This window comes from Clytia hemisphaerica, unplaced genomic scaffold (assembly GCF_902728285.1).
Source record: "Clytia hemisphaerica strain Z4C2 unplaced genomic scaffold, Clytia hemisphaerica genome assembly, whole genome shotgun sequence".
NCBI lineage: Eukaryota > Metazoa > Cnidaria > Hydrozoa > Leptothecata > Clytiidae > Clytia > Clytia hemisphaerica.
In genome coordinates this window covers 88604-115720 of record NW_027104416.1, presented here as the reverse complement: position 1 = coordinate 115720, position 27117 = coordinate 88604, and the positions used below count along the sequence as shown (strand labels likewise).

The window sequence follows — 27117 nt, the reverse complement described above, 5'->3', positions numbered from 1 at the left end:
TATAGCAAAACTGCTTTGCTCATAAATTCGCTTCGCAAAAAGCGAACTTTAGAGAACGAGTTGAATTTGCGTGTAAGTTACAAGGAGGCCCCCCAGCGGTTTGCGTGATGGCGTGATGGGGACTTTTTTCTTGCGTGATGGCGTGATTAAAGATGTTTTTTGGCGTGATGCCGTGATTATGATTTTGGCGCGATGCGTGATAGGGCAAAAATTTGAGGCGTGATGCGTGATTTGGGCTATTTTTCGCTATTTTTTGCGTGATGAAAAATTTTAGCGATTTTCGTGATGCGTGATGGTGAAATTTTTTTTGCGTAATGGCGTGATTAGGAGTGCCGCTGGGGGGGGGGCTCTACAAGTATCACACAGCAGTGCATGAAAGATTTATTGGGAGTCGCAGTTTGATTGATCCTTCAATAGGCCAATAGCAATGGTATGGTACAATCTTGTACCTATTCCGAACTAACACTAGCAATTCCCCTCCCGTAAATAAAAGCAATACCAATACATTATCGGGGAAAAAAATGTCGGGGGAAAGTGACGAAAATTTTGAGTTCCCCAATATTTTATCACCCGACCAAAACTTGCAACCGATTTTTCTATCCCCGACCAAAAGATTTACCCCAAATTTTATACCGCAACCAAAATTCAAATTTAATTTTTTACACCTTTATTTACCGAGATTAGTGCTTTAATTACATCAAGATCCATTTTCGAGCTAGTGAAGGAAGCTATTTCTTTTGGACAGTTTAGTGGGGGGAAAGTGACGAATTTGAACTTTTTGTCGGGGAAAAGGGACGAATTTGAAATTTTGGTCGGGGAAAAGTGACGAAAATGCCTCTAGGTGACGAAATTCTTCCCCGACGAAAAAAAAAAAACCGACTAAATAAAACTCCGACATTTTTTTCCCCGATAAGGTATTAAGTATGAGACTGCTTCTTTCAAACAAAGATACTAAAGTAAAACCTGTAAAACATCGAAATTATTTTTTGCTATTTAAACAGAATCTTGCTATCAACATCGTTAACTCGATCGCTGCCGACTACGAGTATACTCGTGTAGTAGAGGGGTTAAAATGCCTGTACTGATTCAATTTTTTGAAACAAAAACTTTTAGAACATAAAAGTAACGCGTAAAAAGAATTTTCGAATCTTCAGTTATTGATAAATAGGATATAATCTTGTATCATCATCATCTTATACATACATCCTCATTTTCTTATAGAAATATTATTTACAAAAACAGCCTTCTTAGGTTGCTCGGAAAAGTTATAAATAATAAGTGTATACTAAAACAACTATGCTATGCCTCCTGCTATAGAATTCCACTCTAAATATAATTGCAACCAATGTGGCTTGTGATAAACCAAAGATCACAACTCAATGATCAAAGAATTAAAAAAGTTGTATCTAAAGAAATTTAGAGCTTCAGGGTGACTGAGAATTACCTGAAATTTCGTTTCATAGGGGTAGCGAGATATCTTGCAAAATTTATGGATGAGAGCGGTTTTTACGACACTGTAATTATTGTCTTTGTTTTATCAAAGGATAATGAATATGTCATAAACGTCTGCACTCCCTCATAAATTTTACAGGGTCTCGCTACGCCTATCGACTTTTTAGGCAAAACAATCGTAAAAGGGGGAGGCTGAAGGCTCAAAATGAGATAAAATTGGCTAGGAATCTGAGAAAAAAATCTCATTTGCTTAAAGGTGGGGAGGCTGAAGTCTCACCCTCCCTGCTTCCACCGGGCCTGTTTTCAGCCAACATTTTACATTTAAAAAAATTCGTTCGCAAAAGGACATCAACTAGTGGCAACACTTGGCAGATAGCATTTAAAATAATATGATAATAACAAGATAATATTGAAGTTGTAAACCAGTCATTTAAAGAAAATATATACAATATTTTATCTAATATATATGCTCGCTAGTTAAATCAGAGAGTACTCTCGCTAATGTACTTATGACTAAATTGTGAAGAATTATCGATCTTTTTTTTTGGGATTCTTCTACGGTCATAGGCTAATAACATCTTCAATATCTTCTTAGTACAGAATGTGTAGTGAAATAAATAGAATGAAAAACTGCTCAAGAAGGTTCGAAAAAAAGTTCGAACGCACTACAATCTTAATTCACCTTTAAAAAAGGTTAATTTGTGGAAGTGATTCGTTTACAGTTATAACACTCATATTTGGATTTGTTGGATAAATAACAAAGTAAAAAAGTTCTAATATAAGCTAAATATGATGTGCAAATTGTTAAAAAGAACTTGGTGAAAAGTCAAAAATAAAATATTACTACCGTTAAAATTATAATAAGTACTTAAATTGACGAAAAACTGTGTGCTAACGTTTCTATTCTAGACTAGCTAAACTATAAAAAAAGTCGAAAAAAAGTCGAGTAGGATAGAAGAAAGATTCTCAATATTTCGGATAATATACAAAACAAAATTAGCAAAGAATTCGGTTGTCCGTAGTATATATAAGAATATATGTTTCTTGTAAGTACTATGGTGCGCAAGAAAGATTCAAACACTCACATCAAGTAATCGTACTGATCTTTTAAAATTATCTCTGAGATGAATTATTCTATTGAATATAAAATACGACCGGAAGAACTTTATTAAAACCATGACGTCATACAACTTTCACTTTCCTTTTCCGTAGGGTGGTCCATTAACAGTCGTCTCCAAGATTCTCCAATCAAAAGTTGAATTCTGTCCATGAGCCAAAGATGGAATGGGTGGTTGCGCTAAATGCCACTTATGCGTTTGCGGCGACTCTTCGGCCACGCATACGCCGCAAAACGGAACTTTCTGTACCACCCGGACTAAATCGTCTGTTTTCCGGATAGGCGAACCAGTCAATTGTCGTGTACCGACGTCTAAAGTAGCTGAATGACCAAACATGAGAACATTCCCTGTGGCTGTCCGAAGAACGTTCTCAACAAAGCTGTGCGTCCGGTAATAATACTCATCCGTCTTTTCATACAAATTGAATTGCGCCAACGAATAAAATTGATGATAAGTACGATCTACATTGAAACCATAATCCGCTAGTTCCTCAACCGTCATGAATTTCGGAAGCGTATTTCGGCACCAAGCCATCCATTCAAATAGAGCAGGCTCAACTTTGATTTTAAGTCGTGTGTCCATGAGTCCCTCCAACACCGATGATGCAGTTTGTATGCAACGAAGCGAAGGAGAGCAAAAAACTTGAGTAAAAGTCACTCCTTTAGCCCGTAATGCTTCTCCGATCAGTTTAGCCTGAAAAGTACCTATCTCACTAATTGGACCGTCCATAAAGAAGTCTTTTGGGCCACCACGCCTCGTGGGTATACGCCTTGGTAAATTCAAATTTCGTCGATGATAACCTTTATCATCGATATAGACCTGAAACCAATCATGTCCAAAAGTGAGATCGACTCTCTCGGCGTGACGTATAAAAAACAAACGCCGTATTTCTCCCACGGGACGTTGAACAGTCGCGCTATTGGACACGTGTTTTAATAAACGAGCTGTGTTTTCACGTTCGTTACGTTTACTCGCACGTTTATCACTGTCTCTACGATTACGTGTTGAGGTATCAACGACGTGAGCTTCCTTCATTTCGCTACGTGAAGGAGAAGCGGCGTGCGAAGCTATCAGCTCAGTACTCTTTTCTTTGTGTTCATGCGCCGCGTTCCCTGATTTCAAGCTATCTAGCGATCGTTGACGGACGAATCCTGCTACGTTCGGATTAATTGCTGTTGAAGCTAAGACAACAGGTTCCCAGGTTTGAGTTTGATTTCGTGTTGAATCAGATCTCTCTAACGTTCGGTGTCCCGTGGAGCGAGCGCTCGCTCTATTGGTGTCCTTTTTATCACGCTTCAAGTTCATAGAATGCGATCGACGCGCTTTATTGTTTTGTTTCTCATTATCATTGCCATGACGACGGTCTTTAGAATGTGTTATTGGTATTGAACTGAAATAAAAATGAAACGAAAGAAAAATGAATGATATTGTTAAAAACCACCATAGAATATACAGCCTAATCTCTTTAATTCGAATTTCTGCAATTCTAACAAAATGATTTGTCTTCAAATGAAAAGTCATATAAAATAACACTCTGATATTAAAGAGATTCCATTAACTGTCGAATTAAAGAAAGTCGATTGTATAGTCTAGTTCAGCAGTTTTAGTGTCTTGATAATAGAGAATGACAAATTTCAACAGTTTCGCGCACTCCTCATTTGAGTTATTTGTATAATACAAAAATAAGCTCTAGTTTAGACGGCCGACTTTTTGCCCTGCCTATTCTACTTGTTTTAGAGCAGGCAGAAATGGGCACAAAGTTAAAAGCTTGGAAAATATTGAAAGAAGACATTGAATTGACGTCAAAAGAGAGCAATGCATTGACTTTAGACAGCACACTTTAAACCCACTTTAATACACAATTAGAATGCAAAAAGTTGGCCGTCTAAACTAGAGCTAATTCTCTGACCTCCCTTTCATTCACTTTCGTCTTGAGAAACTGACTTTAAACGTTTCAAAGCTTTACTAACTCCACGATTTAGTTTTTAGAAATCTCACTTAAGACTAGCTTGTTTTGAAAAGGGCACAACAAGTCGGATACAGGTCACCTCCTATGCCTCTACATTCTTTTCTTTATAAGAACAATTTGATAAGAGCAAGAAGACTTAGGATCGTTAAAAAATAACAAACAACTTATTGGAATTTCTAAATATTGAGCAATTGTAAAAACCGGATAACAAGCCTGAATACCTCAATTTTGACCTGATCCGAGGCTCGAAGTGCCAAAAAATAAACAATTTAGTCAAGCCTGAAATAATGATCTGGTTCTTATAAAAAGAAGGGTGTAAAATACTGAAAAACAGTTACAACACTGAGTACGTCAAGAGTTGGTTATGTTTTTCCGACTTGAGCGCATTTGTATTTGAAACGAGTAGAACGTTATTAAGTATCGTTTTAAAAAGTATAAGCTCCAGATTAAATTCAGCCCTATTTATCACGAATCATCAATACAATGTCAGTGATTTTGAATATGTAAAAAAGTGTGTATCCCGTTATACGTTCTTCTTATATAAGAAACTGTAAATATTGATTAAGTTTTAAATGTTCTTAAAATGTTCTTAATAGTAACAACACAGCTAATTTCTTCACTGAATGGATTAAACTTGACATCTTCTAAACACACATCTACGGTCTGAGGCTAAGATTGTTCTTAATATGATGTTCTTAGGTTTTTGACCAATTTTAGTCCCGTGTTCTTATAAAATTGTTCTTTATAAAAGCGGTTATATAGCACACTTTTGAAGAGATCATGTAAGGCGCTTAGTCATCGTTTTTATGGACAATATATGTTAATTAGTGAAAGAAACTTCAAGTTCGATAGCTTTAAGAATTTCACGTCTTTACGACGATTTCTATTTCTATTTGGTTGAGTTGCTCATGGCTTTGAGGCCTATTTTCGCAACTACAAACACTTTCAATGAGCGCCCCGTCAGCACCTTGGACTGACTACCCAATTCCCCTCACATGACATGGGTTAACCCTTACGGAAACTAAATGCTCGTATTCCATTGAAAACGAATATAGAATGCATTAAAATAGAATAAAATTCTAGGTTCAAAACTTTGATGAATTTCTAATTCATTGGGTATCAAAATGTATTTAAATTCTAGACTTTAAATTACATATAAATGTATAATAAAAGATTACGTTGAACTTGAGCAAAGAAAATACAATTCAAATGTTGTTTCAATTAAATTCATTTTCCATTAACTTTTTTAAACGTAGTAAAATTATATTTTTAATGTGAACCACGGATTTACTAAAATAAAATGCAATTCAGATGCTCTCACAAATAAAATGCATTTTTTATTTGATTTTTTAAACGCATTTAAACTAAATTTTTCGATATGCTGATGAATTGACAAAAAAAATGCAGTTCAAATATTTTTAAAAATAAAATGCACTTTCCATTCAATTTTTTAAACGCATTGAAACTAAATTTTTCGATATGGTCATGAATTCGATAAAGTAAAATGCAGTTCAAATAGTTTTACAAATAAAATGCACTTTCCATTCCATGCTGTTTTAATTTTTTTTTGCTGAAATTCATTTTTTTCTAATTTTTTTAAATCAAAAAATAAGTAAAAAGATAAATTAGTAAAGATTAATACCAGAGTAAATAGTCACGAGACTAAATGCAACCTAATATATTTTAAGTAAAACTATAGCCAGTCTATTCGGTATTCAGAAAAGAGATAGAATGATTAATGGTACAGGGATTACCAAAAATTTCCATTTTCACCTATTTGAATTCATTGCAGAATGGAGATTTTTCGCAAGCTTTCAAATAAAATCTTACCAAAATTCTTGAAACTTAATTGAAATCCCATGTTCTTTCTTTCAGTGTAACATTCTATTTCAAGCTAACCTTTTCCGTGGTGAAGTGAAAGACCCAGCGTTTTTGTAATCTTAAAACCATATTTACCACAAAAGAATGCGGCTATCGCGAAATCGCACCCTTACAATGAAGATCGTAATCGTCAAAAATAAGGCACGCTGATGACAGTACAGTATTTCGCCATCAATTTTAAATCTTTAATCCATGTTTATCATGTTTTGTTAAATCTCCTCCTTGATTAACTCTCTCGCAGCTGTTCACAAGCTAGAGGAAACAGCCCCTAGAAACAGACTCGGTGGGACCCCTCCTCACTGGAAAAAGCCGCCAAAAAATGGTCCCGGTGATAAAAAATACCATTAAATTTCATCCCCATTGAAAAGCTACAAGAGCTCTCATTGCCGCTCGGAAAAAAACACTGAGACACTGAGGCCATCCTCACTGGATTTTTAAGCTGTAAACATTAGAATTTGAAATCCCCACTCATTCTTAAAAACAAGCGGTTTTCCACTCCCATTGGCATAGCTCATTTTATCTTCACTGGCTAAATAACTTTAACAGGGTCACTGAGACAGGGGTGTCAGGAAATGGATTTGAAAATAATATATAATGTTATATGTCATTGAATATGCTCTATTTTTCATGAATTAAAAATTACAGTTCATTATGGTAGGTTTCAAAATTAAATGATGTCAGAAAATAGACAAGTATTTTTCAGGAGTTCTGTCTTTTTGAGAGCACGACCAGTGCACGAGTTTTAAAAAAATCAAATACAGCTTTTTGTGCCCTCACGAAACATTTTTTCTCTGAACCAGATAAACTTTCGATAAGTTTTTTATCGGACAAAAGTGAATATTTGTCTAACAACAAATACTTCGTTGAATATTTGAAAAAACTTGGAAAAGCGAGCGCGTAGCAGCCTTTTTAGAAGCTCTACGCGCAAGATAACAGAATATGTTAGCTTTTAGTTGCAAGTAGCGCATGATCCTGAAGTAGGATGAATTCTTCTGCAAATTATGAACAAAAGTTTTTATCACATATCATAGTATTTCACAATAATAGCGCAACTATTTTTCTAATTCTATAATCAAAATGTCTGACAAAAAAAATGAAAATCTAGGGTCTAATTTTCTGTCTTACTTGTAAAAACGAGACTAGCACAGTATCTCCATGGATTTGTAAGTTGAGTTAGCTCACAATAATAAGGACAGAAATTTTGTTTTTATCACAAAGAAAATATCGTTGATGTTTCATTTATTTTTCAATGCAGAAAAAACTTAATCAAAATTGTAAAAATTTGTGACAATTTTTTTACGTTCAAAATTCTTAGATACGTTTCAAATACATTTATTTTTTTCGAATAATTTGGGTAAATTGCTCTGCTCCATTGATAATTGTAGCAAATTAGTTAGCTAAATTGTTTTGTGTATTGGCGGTTTAGTTTGATTCAATTACGAGCAATTAGAACACAAAAGATTTGAGAAAATTGATGTTTAAAAGTTTTATTTTAACAAGCCAAGTTGTCAGTTGTGTCAGTCACATGCCCGTCAGGCCATGAGCTATGTTTAGAAATGATGTTAAGGAAGAGTCTCTTCTTGGCTTAAATTTAACAACTACAATGTTATTTCCAAAATTTATCTATTAATATTTATTTTCTTTCTAACTTTCAGGTAAAACCATAATATACCGACGGAATACTGACACACAATTGAAGGATGAGTAAAATCACGATACCAAACCAAAGACGAAGACGCCATCTTATTTTTCAGTTTTTTAATTTTTAATCTTTTATTAGTAAAAATTCAAAACTTTATTTTTGTAGAACTCCGAGTTTCATGCGTACAATCATCAGCTACAGTACATACAAAATGATCTAATGTGTTGAAAAAATTACATCTTGAGAAAAAATCGTAAAGTCGTAAAAAGTCGTAAAAATCGGTGAAGTAAATTGAAGTAATAAATAGAACAAAAGGAAATTCTCGAGTGTCCGTCAGTCTTTTGACTTGTAATTAGCCAGCATGAATTTATTCATATGTCGGCATTTAGAAACAATTTCTGAGCGTTTATTGAGAAGTTCGGGCTTATTTTCGTAGCGAAGAATTTCTAACTTTTCTTGCAAGCACAAACGGCAAACTTTCGAAGTGTTAGAATATGATTTTACCCGTTTCATGATAGACCATTTAAGATTTGGCAAGACATTTTTATCTTTTAAACTCCAGACGTACGTCGAAAGGGTAGTTTTGTTTTTGTATTTGACATTGGTGATGGATAGTTTATGCCCGTTATATCTTTGTTTGAACTCCTTCTCAGTGAGACCAATGTAAACTTTTTTCTCGTGATCTGGGGCAGTTACTTCGCATTTGTAAATTACAGATGTGGTTTGGCACTTGTTGTCTAACGGACATGACTTCTTATCTCGGCAATTACAACGCTCAGTTGTAGATTCGCTTTTCGATAATATCTTCTTGTTGTGTGCTGCAATAATCGCGCGGACGTTTTCAGTACACGAATAACTAATTTTGACATTGTTTTTGTTGAACACTTTATAGAGGTTGTTTGCTTTGGTGAAGTGCTTCGAAATCAATTTTAGGAATAATTTACCAATGTTTGTTGAAACATTTTTACTAAATGGTGGATTGAACCAAATTAATTTGCGCTTCCTGTTGCGGTGGATGGGTTCAGTGTTGTTGCTATTGTTATTATATAACAATTGGGTATTCTTGTAACCACTAGTTTTTAGTGCCTGTTCGTATTGTGGTTTCGCTTGGTTGAAAATGGTTTCATTCGATGAGTTTTTGGTCAACCTTTTGTTGATCGATGATGGGAGTTGGTTAATTATATTGCTGGGATGATTGGAAGAAGTGTGAATGTATTGAAGCGTATCATTCGGTTTCTTGTACGGTCGGTATGTTCCAGTCGATAAGTCTAGTGTTAAATCTAGGAAGTCAACAGTTTTCAGGTTAATGTTTATCTCTATGTCGAATCCGATTGTTTTGAAAATGTCGATAATCTTTTGGCGTGTGGTTTCGGCGTCTTTATCTTTCAAATTATGGAAAATCATCAGACCATCGTCACGATATAAGCCAATATCGTGTTTGTTTGTGATTTGTAAGATGTTGTGTAAAATATAAATACCTACAAGCTCACAAATTTCAGCTCCGTCGAAGCTTCCCATTGTGACGTCGAAGCAGTCGTGGGATTTGTTTTTCTTCCATGTTTTGTCATTCGAATAAAGAAGTGATTTGCGGCAGTGGTTGATTGTTCTAAGTTCTTTTTCGGTTATAGTGGTGTGTTCCATAGCAAAATTTAATGCATTATCTAATATACGTTTCGTTATATTTGGATAAAATTCTTTTATATCCATCTGAATGAATGAGTAAACCGTAAACCAATGGAAAAACTCTGACCAAGTAATTGAGTGGTTTTCCTCGATAAATAATAAAAACGAACATTCATTCATTCAGATGGATATAAAAGAATTTTATCCAAATATAACGAAACGTATATTAGATAATGCATTAAATTTTGCTATGGAACACACCACTATAACCGAAAAAGAACTTAGAACAATCAACCACTGCCGCAAATCACTTCTTTATTCGAATGACAAAACATGGAAGAAAAACAAATCCCACGACTGCTTCGACGTCACAATGGGAAGCTTCGACGGAGCTGAAATTTGTGAGCTTGTAGGTATTTATATTTTACACAACATCTTACAAATCACAAACAAACACGATATTGGCTTATATCGTGACGATGGTCTGATGATTTTCCATAATTTGAAAGATAAAGACGCCGAAACCACACGCCAAAAGATTATCGACATTTTCAAAACAATCGGATTCGACATAGAGATAAACATTAACCTGAAAACTGTTGACTTCCTAGATTTAACACTAGACTTATCGACTGGAACATACCGACCGTACAAGAAACCGAATGATACGCTTCAATACATTCACACTTCTTCCAATCATCCCAGCAATATAATTAACCAACTCCCATCATCGATCAACAAAAGGTTGACCAAAAACTCATCGAATGAAACCATTTTCAACCAAGCGAAACCACAATACGAACAGGCACTAAAAACTAGTGGTTACAAGAATACCCAATTGTTATATAATAACAATAGCAACAACACTGAACCCATCCACCGCAACAGGAAGCGCAAAATAATTTGGTTCAATCCACCATTTAGTAAAAATGTTTCAACAAACATTGGTAAATTATTCCTAAAATTGATTTCGAAGCACTTCACCAAAGCAAACAACCTCTATAAAGTGTTCAACAAAAACAATGTCAAAATTAGTTATTCGTGTACTGAAAACGTCCGCGCGATTATTGCAGCACACAACAAGAAGATATTATCGAAAAGCGAATCTACAACTGAGCGTTGTAATTGCCGAGATAAGAAGTCATGTCCGTTAGACAACAAGTGCCAAACCACATCTGTAATTTACAAATGCGAAGTAACTGCCCCAGATCACGAGAAAAAAGTTTACATTGGTCTCACTGAGAAGGAGTTCAAACAAAGATATAACGGGCATAAACTATCCATCACCAATGTCAAATACAAAAACAAAACTACCCTTTCGACGTACGTCTGGAGTTTAAAAGATAAAAATGTCTTGCCAAATCTTAAATGGTCTATCATGAAACGGGTAAAATCATATTCTAACACTTCGAAAGTTTGCCGTTTGTGCTTGCAAGAAAAGTTAGAAATTCTTCGCTACGAAAATAAGCCCGAACTTCTCAATAAACGCTCAGAAATTGTTTCTAAATGCCGACATATGAATAAATTCATGCTGGCTAATTACAAGTCAAAAGACTGACGGACACTCGAGAATTTCCTTTTGTTCTATTTATTACTTCAATTTACTTCACCGATTTTTACGACTTTTTACGACTTTACGATTTTTTCTCAAGATGTAATTTTTTCAACACATTAGATCATTTTGTATGTACTGTAGCTGATGATTGTACGCATGAAACTCGGAGTTCTACAAAAATAAAGTTTTGAATTTTTACTAATAACGCTCCTTCTGTAGAGCACTTTTTGTTGTTAACAAACAACTTACTTATGATACTGATAATCTTTTATTAGAATTTTCTTTGTAAATTTTAACTTTAACTTCTGTTTATTCTACTAAATAAAAAATTCCATTTGCAACTCAAACGATTAGACTTGTATCCTGTATCTCAAAACGCAGTTAATCTGAGTGAATACTAGCTAATAACCCATCGAATACAGCTCAAAAATGTATACCCCTTAAAAAGCATCGATAAACCTCAGAAAATGCCCCGATAAAATCCCTATAAGGACCCGAATACTGGTAGTGGTATTCTTACAAAGAAAAGAAAAATGATGCATTACAAATTCTCAATTCTTATGAAAAATCTTTCCTATAAGAAATATTTCGGATATTGAAAAGGCAATTTAAATTTGGATTATCAATTCATTTGAAATCTTGTCCGCTATTTAAAGTGCATTTTAATTTTGACGCCGTTCATTAAAAATGTATTTATAATTTTCCTCAATTCTCTTTTTCATGTTAAAAATGTATTTGTAATTGTGAAGTATCAAAAAATTATAAAATTGTTCAAAAAAGTAAATGCATTTTAAATGAAATCCTAATGAATTATATATCCTATTTTTTCAAATGTTATTTCAATGCAATTAAAGTGCATACTGTATGCTATTCCATAATGCATTTTATTTGCAAAGTTTTTACTCTAGCAATGTGATTTAAATTCGTTTAACATTTTTGTCCAGGTCCAGGTTTCACTACATTTAAATTGCAATTAAACTCAAATTTCAATGAAAAATTCGATGCATTTAAAACGCGTGGAAGTTCCGTAAGGGTAACCCGGGCGAAGGTTTATTCACTTGCCAAGTGAACCGCTGCGAGGGAATCGAACCTCAGTCGCCTGTGCAGCAACCAAGGTCAATGACCACTATACCACAGCCGCTTACGATTGTTTGGTAAACGAAAAACTAAAACCGTTCACGTTGGAAAATATATAATACACTCAAAAACTTAGTCATCTTCTGGAAATAATGATTTTCAGAATGAAATGTTCTCGAGATGTTTCTAATATGCTTGTGTTCTACATTTAATACTCTGAAAATTTAAGTAGAGGTATATCACAGCCTTTTCCATAAGAACAATTCTATAACATGACATAGTGCGGAAAGGGGTCTGATCCCCCCTTCTTAAATGACCCCCCCCTTCTTGGCATCCCCCAAACCTTTAAAAATACCTATCCCCCAAGGATTTCGGGCGAAATTTTTTATGGTAAAAGGGAAGGGAAACAGTAAAGAAAAATCAAGTCTGGCAAATATATACCACTTTTTAGTGAAAATAAAGAACTTCCTTTCATGCAGACCAAATTTCATAACAGTGCTGGAAAATAATCTACAATATATGTAAGCCCCCCCTTCTTAAACGATCCCCCTTCTTAAACGACCCCCCTCCTTGCTACCCCCCCCCTTTTTAGTGAAAATTTCTGACCCCCCCTTCTACACTTTTTTGGGAGGTGTCATCCCCCCCTTAAGAAAGGGGGGGGTTCGAACTATGCATGATGATCAATTTTGGTCAACGAGGATATTGTTCATATCTTGTTCTTATTGAGGTGTCTTAGACACCCCCAAAGCGAGAAGGCTTTATCTCCGGAACTCTCGCAGCTACCATTGGAAGGAGTATGAAATTTTGAAGAAAATAACTTGGTTTTGCTGATGCAAACGAAATGTTTTTTTTATTTTTAAGTGCAAAGCTCTGGGACGTGAATGGGTTAAATTTGTGTATGTCCTCATTTTTTACAACTTTGATTTTTCATTTCTTTAAAATTCAGCCAATTCAGGCTCAGCTTTTTTCCTATTTTTTGACGTTTTTGAGCCTCATTGTCTTTTCAAAATTGTTTTTATGAAAGGAGTGTATGTTAATGTAAATGTCAAAGACTTCTATACCCAAAAGTTGGAAAGCTAAAAATGTAAACACGTTTCGGATAAATGATACTCTGAATTTTATGTTTTGATAACTACGAATTCCAAGAATGCTGCGATTGACGTCTTTTCATATCAAAGTAATTAGTAGCATCGATCATAATTTCAAATATTTATCACTTAAATTATAGCTCTTTGTATCCTGTTAATCACCAAAACCAAACCAATTTGTGGTAAAAAACATAGTTCCATTTATACTGAGACGGAAAAATCGTCGAGACGAGTAGTTTGTAAAATTTGATCTGTGGAGGAGCTCCTATTTATTGAAACATGAATGAAAAGTACACTCCTCCATAATGCTCATTTTCTAAATTGCTCGTCTCAGTATAAACAAAACCATTAAAAGTACAGAAAATGAAACAAATAAAAATCTGGCTCAAAAGGAAATGTACACAGCTAATAAAATCAAATTCTAGTGCTACCTTGTTTATAAACAAACAGAATATCTACGGAAATTTCGAAAATAATTGCCGTAGAGGTACAATGGAATCTCCATAGTTCGAACACGTACAGGGAACACAAATCTGTTCGAGTAAGGAAATTTCGAATTATGGAGTAAGGTTTATAATTAATTGTTTTAAAAGACTATAAAACTTGTTCCAGTTATAGAGACACCACTGTACTACGCTACTCTAATATACTTTACAGACTAAATGCTATCTCTCTGAGTCAATACTTTACTTGTAAAAACTTTATAGTGGAAAACACAAAAACGAAAGCCTTCAAATCTCCATCCCCAAAAACTAAAACCAAAGACTTTTAGAAACAGAATGAGCCCTTTTTATCCCTGCTTCCATAAATATTATTCCAAAATATTTATTGCAAATAAAAAATTTGTGATTTCTCCATTCAAAAAAAGTATTCTATATATTCATAAAATATTCAAGATGCATGGTTTTCCCACCAAAACATGGGATAAAAAATGAATGATTTATCAAGTGACAAAAAAATCCCTATCTATAAGAAAGAAGGAACGAGCTAATGAATTAAGCAAAGACAAAAAAATAAGAGTTAAAAAAAGCAACTGAGTTGGAGAGAAAGAGGCTAATAGGTTAATACCCCCAGGAGGTCATTCATAAAAACTATTTTATAAGCAAAAGTCTAATCTCGTAACAGATCATCGTCCATTCCCAGCTGGCACATGACGTTGTTTAACGTTTATCTAACGTTCACAACGTCCATATCACGTTAGTTGAACGTTGAAACAACGTAGTATGACAGCTGGGTTCTGCCTATACCACACTCTGCTCGAAAGGTAAATGGCGAATGTGACGATAGACCTGGTTGTTCAGCCAAAATAATCAAGAACGCCTTACTTTTTGCTTAAAACCGACTGTTTGTGTATGCGATTGTTTTGCTTTAGCTAATCAAGTGACCAATCATCACACTTAAAAGCTCATTTTTATGTTAACCCAAAATCTAGTTAAAAAACCGAGAAGGTCCACCAACCTAGGATCTGTCTTTATAGTGAATACGTGCCATGCGTGTAATCAGAATCTTCTCGAAGATAAACACAAGTTATGTTCTGTTCTTTCATTTCAACTATCAACTATAATTTCAAAATAGAAGATAGTGGGGATGATAGAATTTGAGTTTGACTTCTGGTTAAACCAGCTCATAGCACATGAATCAGGTAAAAAAAATGCCATGATAGGCTCTTACGGCTATAGAATAAAAATTGATTCAATGAAAGTGATTCTTGATTTTCTTAAAATATTCTTATAATAAACGAGTTTATAGGGAATGACTTGATTATCAAACTCCTTCTTAGAGAGTCTGGGAAACTTCTTTTAAGTAATATCAGTACGAAAGTTATAGCATAAAGTAAAAGCAAGATGCAGTGAAAAGGAGCAGTCGTGCTGTGAAAATAATTAGTAGCAAGAGGAGAAAGAAAAAAGCAGCAAATCTTTCCTCTTTTACATACAGGTAGCTTGTCAGTCAGTCAGTCAGTTAAGACAAAGAAGAGAATTTCTTTCTTTATCAGAAGCATTCCATTCTCTCTAATCTAAACACTTTTTTTCATAAGATCATAAGGCTTAAATTTGCCGGAAAAACCCTAAGAGCAATTTCCTCCAAATTGAAAAAATTCTCTTAGTTTAACTGAATTTAAGGCAATTTTTAGTCTTAAGAAAAACTAAACCAAGCATATCTAAAAAGAAAATCACGAGAACATTTAAGTCTCGAACAATCAAGACAAACGAAGCTATGAGCCAAAAATTTACTAGTTCTTATAAAAACATCATTTATTTCTCTTTGCACTATAATCCGTTACTACTGATTGACATGGATGTCATAATCAATTTATTGGCATGCTTTACAACAGTAAAAGCGAAATTAATCTACCAGGTTCTAACACAGTTATTCTTATTCCTTGTTAAAATGACTCATTTACTTAATTATTCCAATCCTAGGATTCTTGCACCCTTGCAAGATGGGTCCTACTTTACAGTAAAAGCGAAATTAATCTACCAGGTTCTCACACAGTTATTTCTTATTCCCTTAAATTAAAATGACTCATTTACTTAATTATTCCAATCCTAGGATTCTTGCATCGTTGCAAGATGGGTCCTACTTTACAGTAAAAGCGAAATTAATCTACATGTTCTTTTTTATAAGCATAACGCTTATAAGCATATGAAGGCTCAAATTTGCAGAATTCCTAAGCATAACATGAGCATATATGTCAGCCTAAAATATTTTTCAAGTGGTCATTTTTATCTGTTTTTGTTTCATTTTTATCTGGTTTGATAGAGTTCAAGTAAAAAATAAGACATTCCACGGCTAGCTACATGCCACTGCTCCCAAAATCTGAACAAATCTTTTACAAAATTTCTGAAATTTTATTAAAAAACTTGGCTCGGGGTGAATCATAAGCATAATTCTTAAGCATATAATAAGCATAAACTATGCCTGGATGCTTTGAGAACTTAAGCATACACGAGCCTGACCAAGGGGCATACACTTGCTTATAAAAAAAATGTACCAGGTTCTCACACAGTTATTTTTATTCCTTAAATTAAAATGACTCATTTACTTAATTATTCCAATCCTAGGATTCTTGCACCCTTGCAAGATGGGTCCTACTTTACAGTAAAAGCGAAATTGATCTACCAGGTTCTCACACAGTTATTTCTTATTCCCTTAAATTAAAATGACTCATTTACTTAATTATTCCAATCCTAGGATTCTTGCATCCTTGCAAGATGGGTCCTACTTTACAGTAAAAGCGAAATTAATCTACCAGGTTCTCACACAGTTATTTTTATTCCTTAAATTAAAATGACTCATTTACTTAATAAATTATTCCAATCTTAGGATTCTTGCACCCTTGCAAGATGGGTCCTGCAGCCCCCTTTTAATCAACCCCCCTTGCAGGATGGAGGGAGAGGCGTCAGTACTAAAATCTAAGACATATATGAGTACTAAAAGGGTTTTTAGAGAGTTTTTTGCGCATACTACCACCCCATTTTAGAGAAGTGGTATCTTAGTACCCATGTACTAAAATTTTCAGGGAAATTTAGACTCGGAAGACACCTAATTTTGGTCTTTTCAGGACAAATTTTGTCTTCTTTTGACCATTTTTCTCAAAAGTGCTGATTTTTTCCCATACTTTAAACAATAATTACGCCAGTGAATTAGAATCAATTATGACATATATTTAAGAAAATTACTCAGAAATCGATATTAATCACAAATTTTGTGTAACGACGCAATGACGTCATTATAGATGCATATCGAAGTATCAAAAAGCAGACGTGTCTACGGGACCTTATAAAAGCCTTGAAAATGAACCTTCTTCCTTTTCATCCTTTTTATCATACAATCTTTTCAATAGGGCATTGGCTGAGTCTTTTCAGATATTTGTTTCGATACTAATCTCAAATTTTGTGTAACGACGTAATGCCGTCATTATAGATGCTTATCGGATTATCAAAAAGGGACTTTACATCGACGTCTATTCTGGCTGTCAAATTTTCACATACTTTAAAAATTGATTACGCCAGCGGATAATGACATATTTAAGAAAATTACTCACAAATTTTTCGTCCACAGTCTCCATTCCGCTGTTTTCTTTGTGAAATTCTCTGGAAAGAGGCCAATTTTACCGGTATCGAAATCACGCCCTTTCTTCCAGCTCTTATGATTAGTGGATTCAGAATCCATAATGACGTAATGATGTTGAATGAGGTCGAGCTCGTCAAATTTCTTCGCTTTGTAGTTGTGCAATACCACTTGGAACTTTAAAAAAATAAATTAAAGCATTAAAAACGCATTTATAGTTGGAGTCATTTTTTTACCAGTGAATTCACTCTTGTAGTTTACCCGTTTTTTTATAAGAACATCCAAAATTTTTGAAGCCTTCAGATGTTCTTAACTTTTCAGGTTTCAAGCCTGGAAATGTTCAGAACATGTTCTTTGTCAGCATTTTTTCTGTATTTTTGTCCATTCTTCTAAGAAAACAGGTGCTTTAGAGTCCATAAAGCCTTAAAATGTTCTGAACTTGTTCTTAAGATTTTGGTAACGGAAGCCTTATGTTCTTATATATTTTTTTCTTATAAAAAAACGTGTATATCACTCTTTATTGTTCCCTATCAAAATTTGATAAAGTTAAGATATTTTCAACCGACTTTTTGTTCAGATTAAATTTCATCATGAATAATTGGGAAATATTTTTCGAATTTCTTGAACTTAATTCTTAATTTTTTTTTTAATGTATCAAAAAAACACAACATCTTCACGTTTTTTTAATAAGAATATCCAAAAATTTTGAAACCTTCGGATGTTCTTAACTCTTTGATAAGCTCAATATGTGACGTTGACCAGTTTCTTTTTTTTTGCAATAATGGTTTGATTGTGGACTTGAATTATAAAATAAATACAGATCCATTTACAATTAAAGACAATAGAGTCTCATTTTAATCTCGATTTCCATATAAATTGTGTGGATATAATAAATAGAAGTTGGAGTTGTAGTTTTTTTTCACAAGGAGTCAATATGAATGTCTTCAAACTGACCAAAGTTTTTGCAATAATGTTCATAACTTCACAATCAACTTGTAGTGGATTGCTATGTACTGGAAGGAAAAATATCACCATCATCCCTCGTCTTGATCCAGATATCCCTAAAAAAGGTCGCGGGTTTGAGAAGTTTTTTTGAATATCAATCAATACAACTGAGATACTTCATGAAGTCTTTGTTTGATATGGGTTGCTTTGATGTATGGATTTATTCACCCATGCTAGACCGTTCTATTCACCAGACAAAAGAAAATTACGTTCGATTTCTCGATACAGAGTGGATTGCTACAAGCACAGATGATAACGAAATTATCAATCTTTTGTCAAATATACCTCACAGTAACGATCAAGTTGAACAAACACTATTATTTGTATCTACAGAAGCTAAGAGAAGGAGTCTCAAAACTATATCTAACTTTATAACAAAACTCAAAGAAATAAGACAAAAACAGAATATAGTTATTTTATGCTCGACAAATTCTCCACTTTTCTTTGAAGGCAAGAAATGGCTGGACAATCAAAATGTCATTATTGGAGATGTCTACAACAAAATTTTCAATACTGATCTTCATCGCATCTTAATCGATCTCGCAAATAACCCTCAGTACGATTGGCGAGAGAGGTATACTGGGGGCTTAAAAAATAAATGCAAAATATCAAACAGCACAAATGCATTCATATGGCAAGTAAGTGAATTGCCTCGAGTCATGTTAACACCAGAAGTTTCATTCGTGATGGACCTCATAAATGATTTTTTTATTAACATGACAATACATATGGGTTCAAAGATTGTACTTGATCGATTCAATGTCTCAAATTTGTACATCACGGAACCCTTCAAATTCACGGATCGACTAAATCTTAAAGAAGTGGAAAATGCAACTGGTATAATAGAACAACTAAAAGACATAGGAGGAGATAATCAAGTTCATATTATCTTCTTTTACAAAGAAACGGCACCTAACTTCAACCAGCCACCGTTCATATTCAACAACACAATCAGAATCACAATCGATGACAACATAACAGATTCTCCAATGATGACCAAAGATGGCGATTTCATGATATGGGAAGAAGACACAAAAAGTCCATTATTGATCAGTATGCTTATCGAAAAAATGTACTCCATTTTGTGTTAAAGACGTCTAGATTGAAAAACTCAAGCTCCGTAATATTTTTCCAGGGTGGCGGCCCACATTGAACTTTTTCATCCGTATATTAAATGAATATAAGGTTATGCAGTATAAGCCGAAATGTCAAAAAGCCAAAAAAATGCCGAAAAAAAGTTTTTATATTCAGAAATTAGCTAACCTAACCATAATATTTGAAGTATTCTTTTTTGAAATTGTCCACAAAAAATTGTAAATATTTTCCCAGCTTTCGCCCCTAAGGGATGATTTTTAATGTGTGTAATGTGCGTATCTCTTGTTTTTCTTTGTATGTTGTAATTATAATCTAATAAGCCGTCCCTGCGTCGTCCGAGAAGATTCTTTTTCATGATGATGAAGCTAATTAGCTAGTAATTTTTAATGTATGTAATGTGCGTATCTCTTATGAATTGTTAACGTTTTTCTTTGTATGTTGTAATTATAATCTAATAAGCCGTCCCTGCGTCGTCCGAAAAGACTCTTTTCCATGATGGCTGCGTTTAGACCAGCCTGGGATTTGTAATTGCTTGCAGTATTCTTTTGAATTCTATTGTTCCGCGCAATTGTTCGGTTTATCAAATGCCTAATGATGCCAGCGTGTTGGCATTTCGTTGGCATTTGAAATGCCATTTTGAGCAAAGGAATCCCCTTTTCTGGCATTTCAAATCAAACAAAGGAACCAAAACAAAGAGAAAAAATGACATTTTTGATTTTTTAAAGTATTTGCACGTTTTTTATTCAGTTCTTTCTACAGTATGTGGCCCCCAAAACGGCGATCAAATTTGAAATTTCTCTCAAATCTAGAGGAAAAGAGATTTTACAAAAGTTTTTGCTGCATGAAAACCTTTAACATCTCTACTTTATTTCCTGGAAGTTCTATTTCAAAATTTTCAATTTCAACAATATTTTTTAATCGCTTAAAGATAGGTAGCTTTTTTCTAATGGCCCCCAAAACGGAGGTTTGAAATTTTAGCTATTTCTCGAGATATCTTTAAGATATGAATACAAAATTTTGACCATAGTTTTGAAATATGATTTAGAGGGTTTTGGGCATAAATTTATTTGATAAAATTTTTACAGTATACCCCTGGTTGTCAAAATGCAGGTTTGGGGCCCCCAAAACGGAGGTGTAGTTAAAATCAAATTATTAAGCCCAGTGGTAATAGGGGGAAAACTATGAACATATTTGTGTTTCCCCTTAAATTTACGACCCGATGGATGTAAAATTTATGATTTTTATGAAATATTTCAAGATTTTCGATATTGCAAAGTCCAAACTGAAAATTTAGAAATTTTTAAAATGACAATTTTGATTTAACAACGTCTTAATCAAGTTTTTGAAAACAAATCTCTTTTGAAAATAGTTCCGTTCATGTATGGAATAAGCTGTGAAAATTTTAGAAAAAAAGCTTAACTGAAACTGAAAATATTAAGCTTTAACGATATTTTTCTCCTATGTTTTGCAAAAAAATGACAGAATTTGCCGTTTTTGCTGATTCAGCGAAAAATTTTATATATAATGTTAATTTTTTGTTATTAACTATTAACTCAAGGTGATAGGAATAGAATTCCAAGATTTTTTGCTTTTTCTCATATTTAGAATTTTCGGTTTTGTCAATGCTGATTCTAGGGCTCCAAAATACTGGTTGACCTTCAAGATGCTATATCTTTTACCCAGCCTCTAAAGTCACAGATGTTTTTGCATTTTCTGAACAGCATTAGGTGTAGAAAGTTTTCTATACCCCGTTTTCATAACTTGTTTTCAATATCCAAGAAGCTAGAGTGAGTTATATGCATTTTTATCTAATTTTGGTGTTAAAATATTTCCTTTGGACGCAAATATCTTATTTTGAATCTGTCTCAAACCAGCAAAAACATGCTCATTTTTAAGTATAACAATCATTCTTTCAAAATAAACAAAAATCGTTTAATTCTGATAAATCTACAAGTCAGAATCTTCATTTTAATGAAAACCTCCGTTTTGGGGGCCGTCTCCGTTTTGGGGGCCATATACTGTATAGATTGTAAAATTTGCAAGATTTGCCATAGCCTAGCCCTACGGCAAAAAGTTTCAGTCTTAATGACTGCAGTTTTTGAGAAATTCCATACTTTTCATTGTTTGATCTGTCAAAGTTGAACTTGAGGGAATCACCTTTTCAGTAATGACTCTAAAAAGACGATTCTTTAAATGCCATGACACAAAATACAATGGGAAAGCTATTAAAATCGAATCCCTCATGAGCAAATGCCAAATTACAAATGCCAGTTGGTCTAAACGCAGCCGATGATGAAGCTAAAATGTAATTTTACTTTTATGAAAAATATTTAAACGATTTCTTGTATTTTCCAAGGAAAACAAACAATATTATTTCCTTGTATATTGAATAGAACGTTATAAACATTTTCCTGTATTTTTGTAAGTATAGTAAACGATCTGTTGTATTTTCCAAGAAAAATAAGATAAAACTAATTTCTTGTATTTGGTAAAAACCTAAAGCAAATTCTTGTATTTTTTAAGGAAAATTGACCGATACAATTTCTTGTATTTTTTTTCCAAGGAAAAATTACATTACATAAGAAAATTTTAATTATGTTATGTATCCCAGGTTTAGGTCTGACGCGTTTTTGTTTTCTACTTTAGTTATTGCTCGCTTTCGATTTTGTTATGCATTTTCTAAACATATATCAATATGAAAAAATTGTTTCAGCCTCTAGTATGTGGCCGCAAAACGTCTATCCAAATTGAAATCTGTCTAGTGAATTTAGAAAATGGGGAACATTAAAAATCTTTCTTGTGAATTAAGCTTCAACATGTTTAGTTTCTTTCCCAAAAGATAATTTTCTTAGAATAAAGGATTTTGTATGACTTTTTCAGTCATAGTTGAGTCACATTTTTCTAATGGCCCCCAAAACGGAGGTTTAGTTTTTTCGAAAATCTTAATCAAAAAGCATAGCACCGACATCAAATTACTACCAATAGGCAATGATTTACGACTTAAAAAGTCAAAATTTACTTTTCTCTTTACCTTCCTACAAATGGTTGTCAAAACGGAGGTTACTGGCCCCCAAAACGTCGATTCAATTAAATTGAAATTTTAAAAAACCAGAAAAAACCCATCACTTAAACTATCCCGAATTAATGACACGATAAAATAATTAGTTTTTGATAATTTTGCAAAAGGCAAAACCTCCATTTTGGAGGCAGTCTCCGTTTTGGGGGCCATTTACTGTAAACCTCCAAATACTGATACCGAGAATCTTTTCTCAAAATATCGAAAAATAAGACAAAAAAAGGCCGACACCGTGTCACCGAAAACTTTCAACCCCCCTTCAAGCTTTAAAAGCTAATAAACATTCAAACACTTTAGGAAACTTTTTCATTCGATTTTCGTACAGCCTTTTTCATAAAATAATACGACTGCCTTGTTTTGAAAACGCGTCCTGCCAAGCCCTGTTTATTTCGAACCTACATTCATATTGTATTAACCCTTTGAGCATCTTCCTTTAGTAACTAAGGGAAGTAGAATGATGACGTCATCAGGTGGAAGTGACGTCATCAATGATGTAAATGTTCTAAACTTGTTGAAAAGCTAAATATGTTGACGAGTATCTTTTTTTGAAATAATGATTTGATTGTGGACTTTAATTATAAAATAAATGTGGATCCATTTACAAAAGACAATAGAGTCTCATTTTAATTGCCATTCTCGATTTCTATATAAATTGTGTGGATATAATAAATAGCGGTTGAAGTTTTTTTTCACAAGGAGTCAATATGAATGTCTTCAAACTGATCAAAGTTTTTGCAATAATTTTCATAACTTCACGATCAACTTGTAGAGGATTGCTATGTACTGGAAGGAAAAATATCACCATCATCCCTCGTATTGATTCAAAGCTCCTTATGGAAAATCAAATTTATTATGAGAGGCATTTTGAATATCGATCGATACAGCTGAGATACTTCATCAAGTCTTTGTTTGATATAGGTTGCTTTGATGTATGGATTTATTCACCCATTCAAAACCTTTGTATTCACCAGACAGACGAAAACTACGTTCGATTTCTCGATACAGAGTGGATTGCAACAACAAGCACAGATGATAACGAAATTGTGAATCTTTTGTCAGATATACCTCACAGTAACGATCAAGTTGAACAAACACTATTATTCGTATCTACATCTGAAGTTTACAATAAAAGTCACAAATCTGTATCTAACGTTATAACAAAACTCAAAGAATTAAAAACAAAACACAATATAGTTATTTTATGCTCGAAATTTTCTTTGTTTTGCTATGAAGGCAAGAAATGGCTGGACAATCAAAATGTCATTATTGCATATCTCTACAACATACTTTTCAATTCTCACCTACATCACATCTTAATCGATCTCGCAAACAACCCTCAGTACGATTGGCGCGAGAGGTATACTGGAGGTACAAAAAATAAATGCAAAATATCAAACAGCACAAATGCATTCATATGGCAAGTAATTGAATTGAATCGAATCGAGTTAACACCAGAAGTTTCATTCATGATTGACCTCATAAATGACTATTTTATTAACATAACAATACATAGGGGTTCAAAGATTATAATTGATCGATTTAATGTCTCGAAGTATTACACCAAGGAACTCTTCAAATTCACGGATCGACTAACTCTTAAAGAAGTGGAAAATGCAACTGATATAAAAGAGCGCGTTAAAGCCATAGGAGGAGATAATCAGGTTCATATTATCTTCTTTTACAAAGAAAAGGCACCTAACTTCAACCAGCCACCGTTCACATTTAACAACACAATCAAAATCATAATCGATGACAACATAACAGATTCTCCAATGATGACCAAAGATGGCGATTTCATGATATGGGAAATAGATACAAGAAATCCATTATTGATCAGTATGCTTATCGAAAAAATGTACTCAATTTTGTGTTAGAGACGTCTAGATTGACAAAACTCAAGCTCCGTAAGATTTTTCCAGGATCGCGGCCCACATTGAACTTTTTCATTCGTATATTAAATGAATATAAGGTTATGCAATATAAGCCGAAATGTCATGATGTCAAAGGCCAAAAAAATGTTGAAAAAAAGTTTTTATATTCAGAAAGTAGCTAACCTAACCATAATATTTGAAGAATACTTTTTTTAAATTGTCCACAAAAAATTGTAAATGTTTTCCAAGCTTTCACCCCTAAGAGATGATTTTTAATGTATGTAATGTGCGTATCTCTTGTGAATTGTTAACGTTTTTCTTTGTATGTTCTAATTATAATCTAATAAGCCGTCCCTGCGTCGTCCGAAAAAGCTCTTTTCCATGATGATGAAGCTAAAATGTAATTTTACTTTTATGAGAAATAGTTAAACGATTTCTTGTATTTTCCAAGGAAAACAAACAATCATGATTTCCTTGTATATTGAATAGTACGTTAACTAAACATTTTACTGTATTTTTGTAAGTATAGTATAAACAACTAGCCGTCCCGGCGTCGTCCGAGACGACTTCTTACTCCTTTTATTACGCTCGCTTCGCTCGATTTTCTATTTTTCAGAAACTTGTAGGGATTTGTATACAAATGTACTTATTTTGCGAGAAGAAATGTTCTTAAATTTAGGCCTTTTTCGTAAAAATTGATGTTTAAAATTTTTAAGGGGACACTAAAATTAATGCACATTAAAAAATATGGTGAAAGTATTTTTAGTTGAATTTTGATTTTTCTTCTCCTTATTAAATTGTATAAATTTGTCATAGTTTCTTTTGTTGAAAACCTTCAAACAATAATGTTCTTGAATCGCTAAAAATAATGCTCATGCAAATATTGGTGAAAATTGAGTTAAAAATTTCTCGCGAGAAATCGGTCATACTTTAAACGTGCTTTTTTTTGGGTTTTTGGGAGAGGAAAGACTATTATTTTCCTCACGCAAGGATGAAGATAAAAAACAAATAGAAATTCAAATTCAGTATTAGAGGTACTTGGCAACACCGATCACTCCAAAGACCACAGTGCTTTACGGTGGAATATAAAGAGTGCCTTTTTTCAATACCTCTTAACAGAGTCAACAATTATTTAACAATTAAACTCAATGCGTAAGTAAAAGCGTTTTCATTTTGCTATCTCAATAGAACAAAAAATAGCAAACATTGATTAAAAAATTTCATAATTGAATTGGGAATAAGTCATCAACTTTTCTCATATTGTCAAGTCCATTAAATTGAAATGTTTTTATCAGAGTATCAAATAGAAGGGAAATGTCATCGGAGCTTTATTAATCTCAAGGGTAATCATAAATATGATGTCTTTTTGAAAACTCAAATTTTATCTTCGACGTATTCCCATGTGAATCAAAATTATTTCATAACCGACATAAACTTTTTTTTAAAAAACTATAAATTATGCTGATAGTGCTATTGCACAGTCAGTTGTGTTTCTCCATCAAGGAGAAATGTGCTCTCTTGAATGGAAGTGCACTTGGCGAATAGAATTGAATATACAATCAAAAAGGCGCGAAAAAAATTGCCGTGTATTTAAAAATCGCTAGCGAAAAAGCCTCATGCGAGAATGGGAGAGTTCCGATTTAAGCGTATTATAATATAGATATGTTGTATTTTATAAGGAAAACTAAATAAAACACATTTCTTGTATTTGGTAAAACCTAAAGCCTTGTATTTTTTTCCAAGGAAAATTTACATTACGTAATTTTACGTTTCAAACTTTAAAAGATGATACTTTTAATAGCTTCAAACTGTAAGTTAGGATATCTACTACAATTTCGTAGAGATCTTTTCAAAAAATATTTTGAGTGCAACGACTGCCTTGTTTTGAATATTACATTAACAAGATGATCAAATCCCTTGAGGCGCCAAGTGTTACTTTTTGAATAGAGTGGACTTCTTGTGAACTCATCTGGAAATTGATTACCATGGCAATACTTTGAAAATGAGGTGAGAGTTGGTCTATTAATGAGACCTAGGGGGGGGGTACCGGACTTTTAGACAGTCTGTAAATTATTCTTAAAGGTGCCACAGTCAGTGAGATCGTCTATCTATTGACTGAAAGGAATATGGGGCAGGGATTCGAACTAAGAACCCCTAGGCTCAGACAGTAATTTCAATAATGGCGTCTTGACCATTCGCCTACAGTGATGCCGAAATTTTCACCAAAGATGTCATTTCATATTTGGTACACACTTGCAAAATTTCAAGGCGATTGGATAAACTGGTCCTAAACTGGTCCCCCCCCCCAAGATGCTCGAAGGGTGAATTGTGATAGATTCAACCGAAGTTGAGAATTGTGCTTCTTTTGATACATTTCAGACTAAAAGAAAACTTCAGATACAGTATAAAGCCTAGTCACCTGTTTTCCGTTGAATTTGATATTTCTTGAATAGAGATTAAGTTCCCATCGGACTGGTGCGTCAAGTTTGATGTTTTTGGTCAATAAACTACTCAGATCGTCGGTTTTGGAAAGGTCAAAGATGTAAGCTAATGTTAAGTGGAACTGATTTGTCTGTGGTTTCACTCTAACACCT

The 27117-nt window shown here is 33.6% G+C and overlaps 1 protein-coding gene across 1 annotated transcript; it reads right to left on the bottom strand.

Annotated features, from left to right (window-relative positions):
• Nucleotides 1-1154: 1154 nt before the first annotated feature.
• LOC136820261 (steroid-phosphate phosphatase-like) lies at nt 1155-27117 on the bottom strand. Its single transcript, XM_067076459.1, has 3 exons — nt 26943-27117; nt 17451-17653; nt 1155-3960 (listed from the first exon to the last, which is right to left on the bottom strand). Exons 2-3 carry the CDS (start codon nt 17576-17578, stop codon nt 2646-2648), a joined length of 1443 nt encoding a protein of 480 aa, XP_066932560.1. The 5' UTR covers nt 17579-17653; nt 26943-27117; the 3' UTR covers nt 1155-2645.

Excerpts from the sequence above, each read along its gene's own strand:
- LOC136820261 (XM_067076459.1), bottom strand. The coding sequence starts at position 17,578 with ATGGATTCTGAATCCACTAATCATAAGAGCTGGAAGAAAGGGCGTGAT. Across the intron at positions 3,961-17,450 it reads AGACTGTGGACGAAAAATTT|TTCAATACCAATAACACATT; the intron begins GTGAGTAATTTT and ends TTTTTATTTCAG.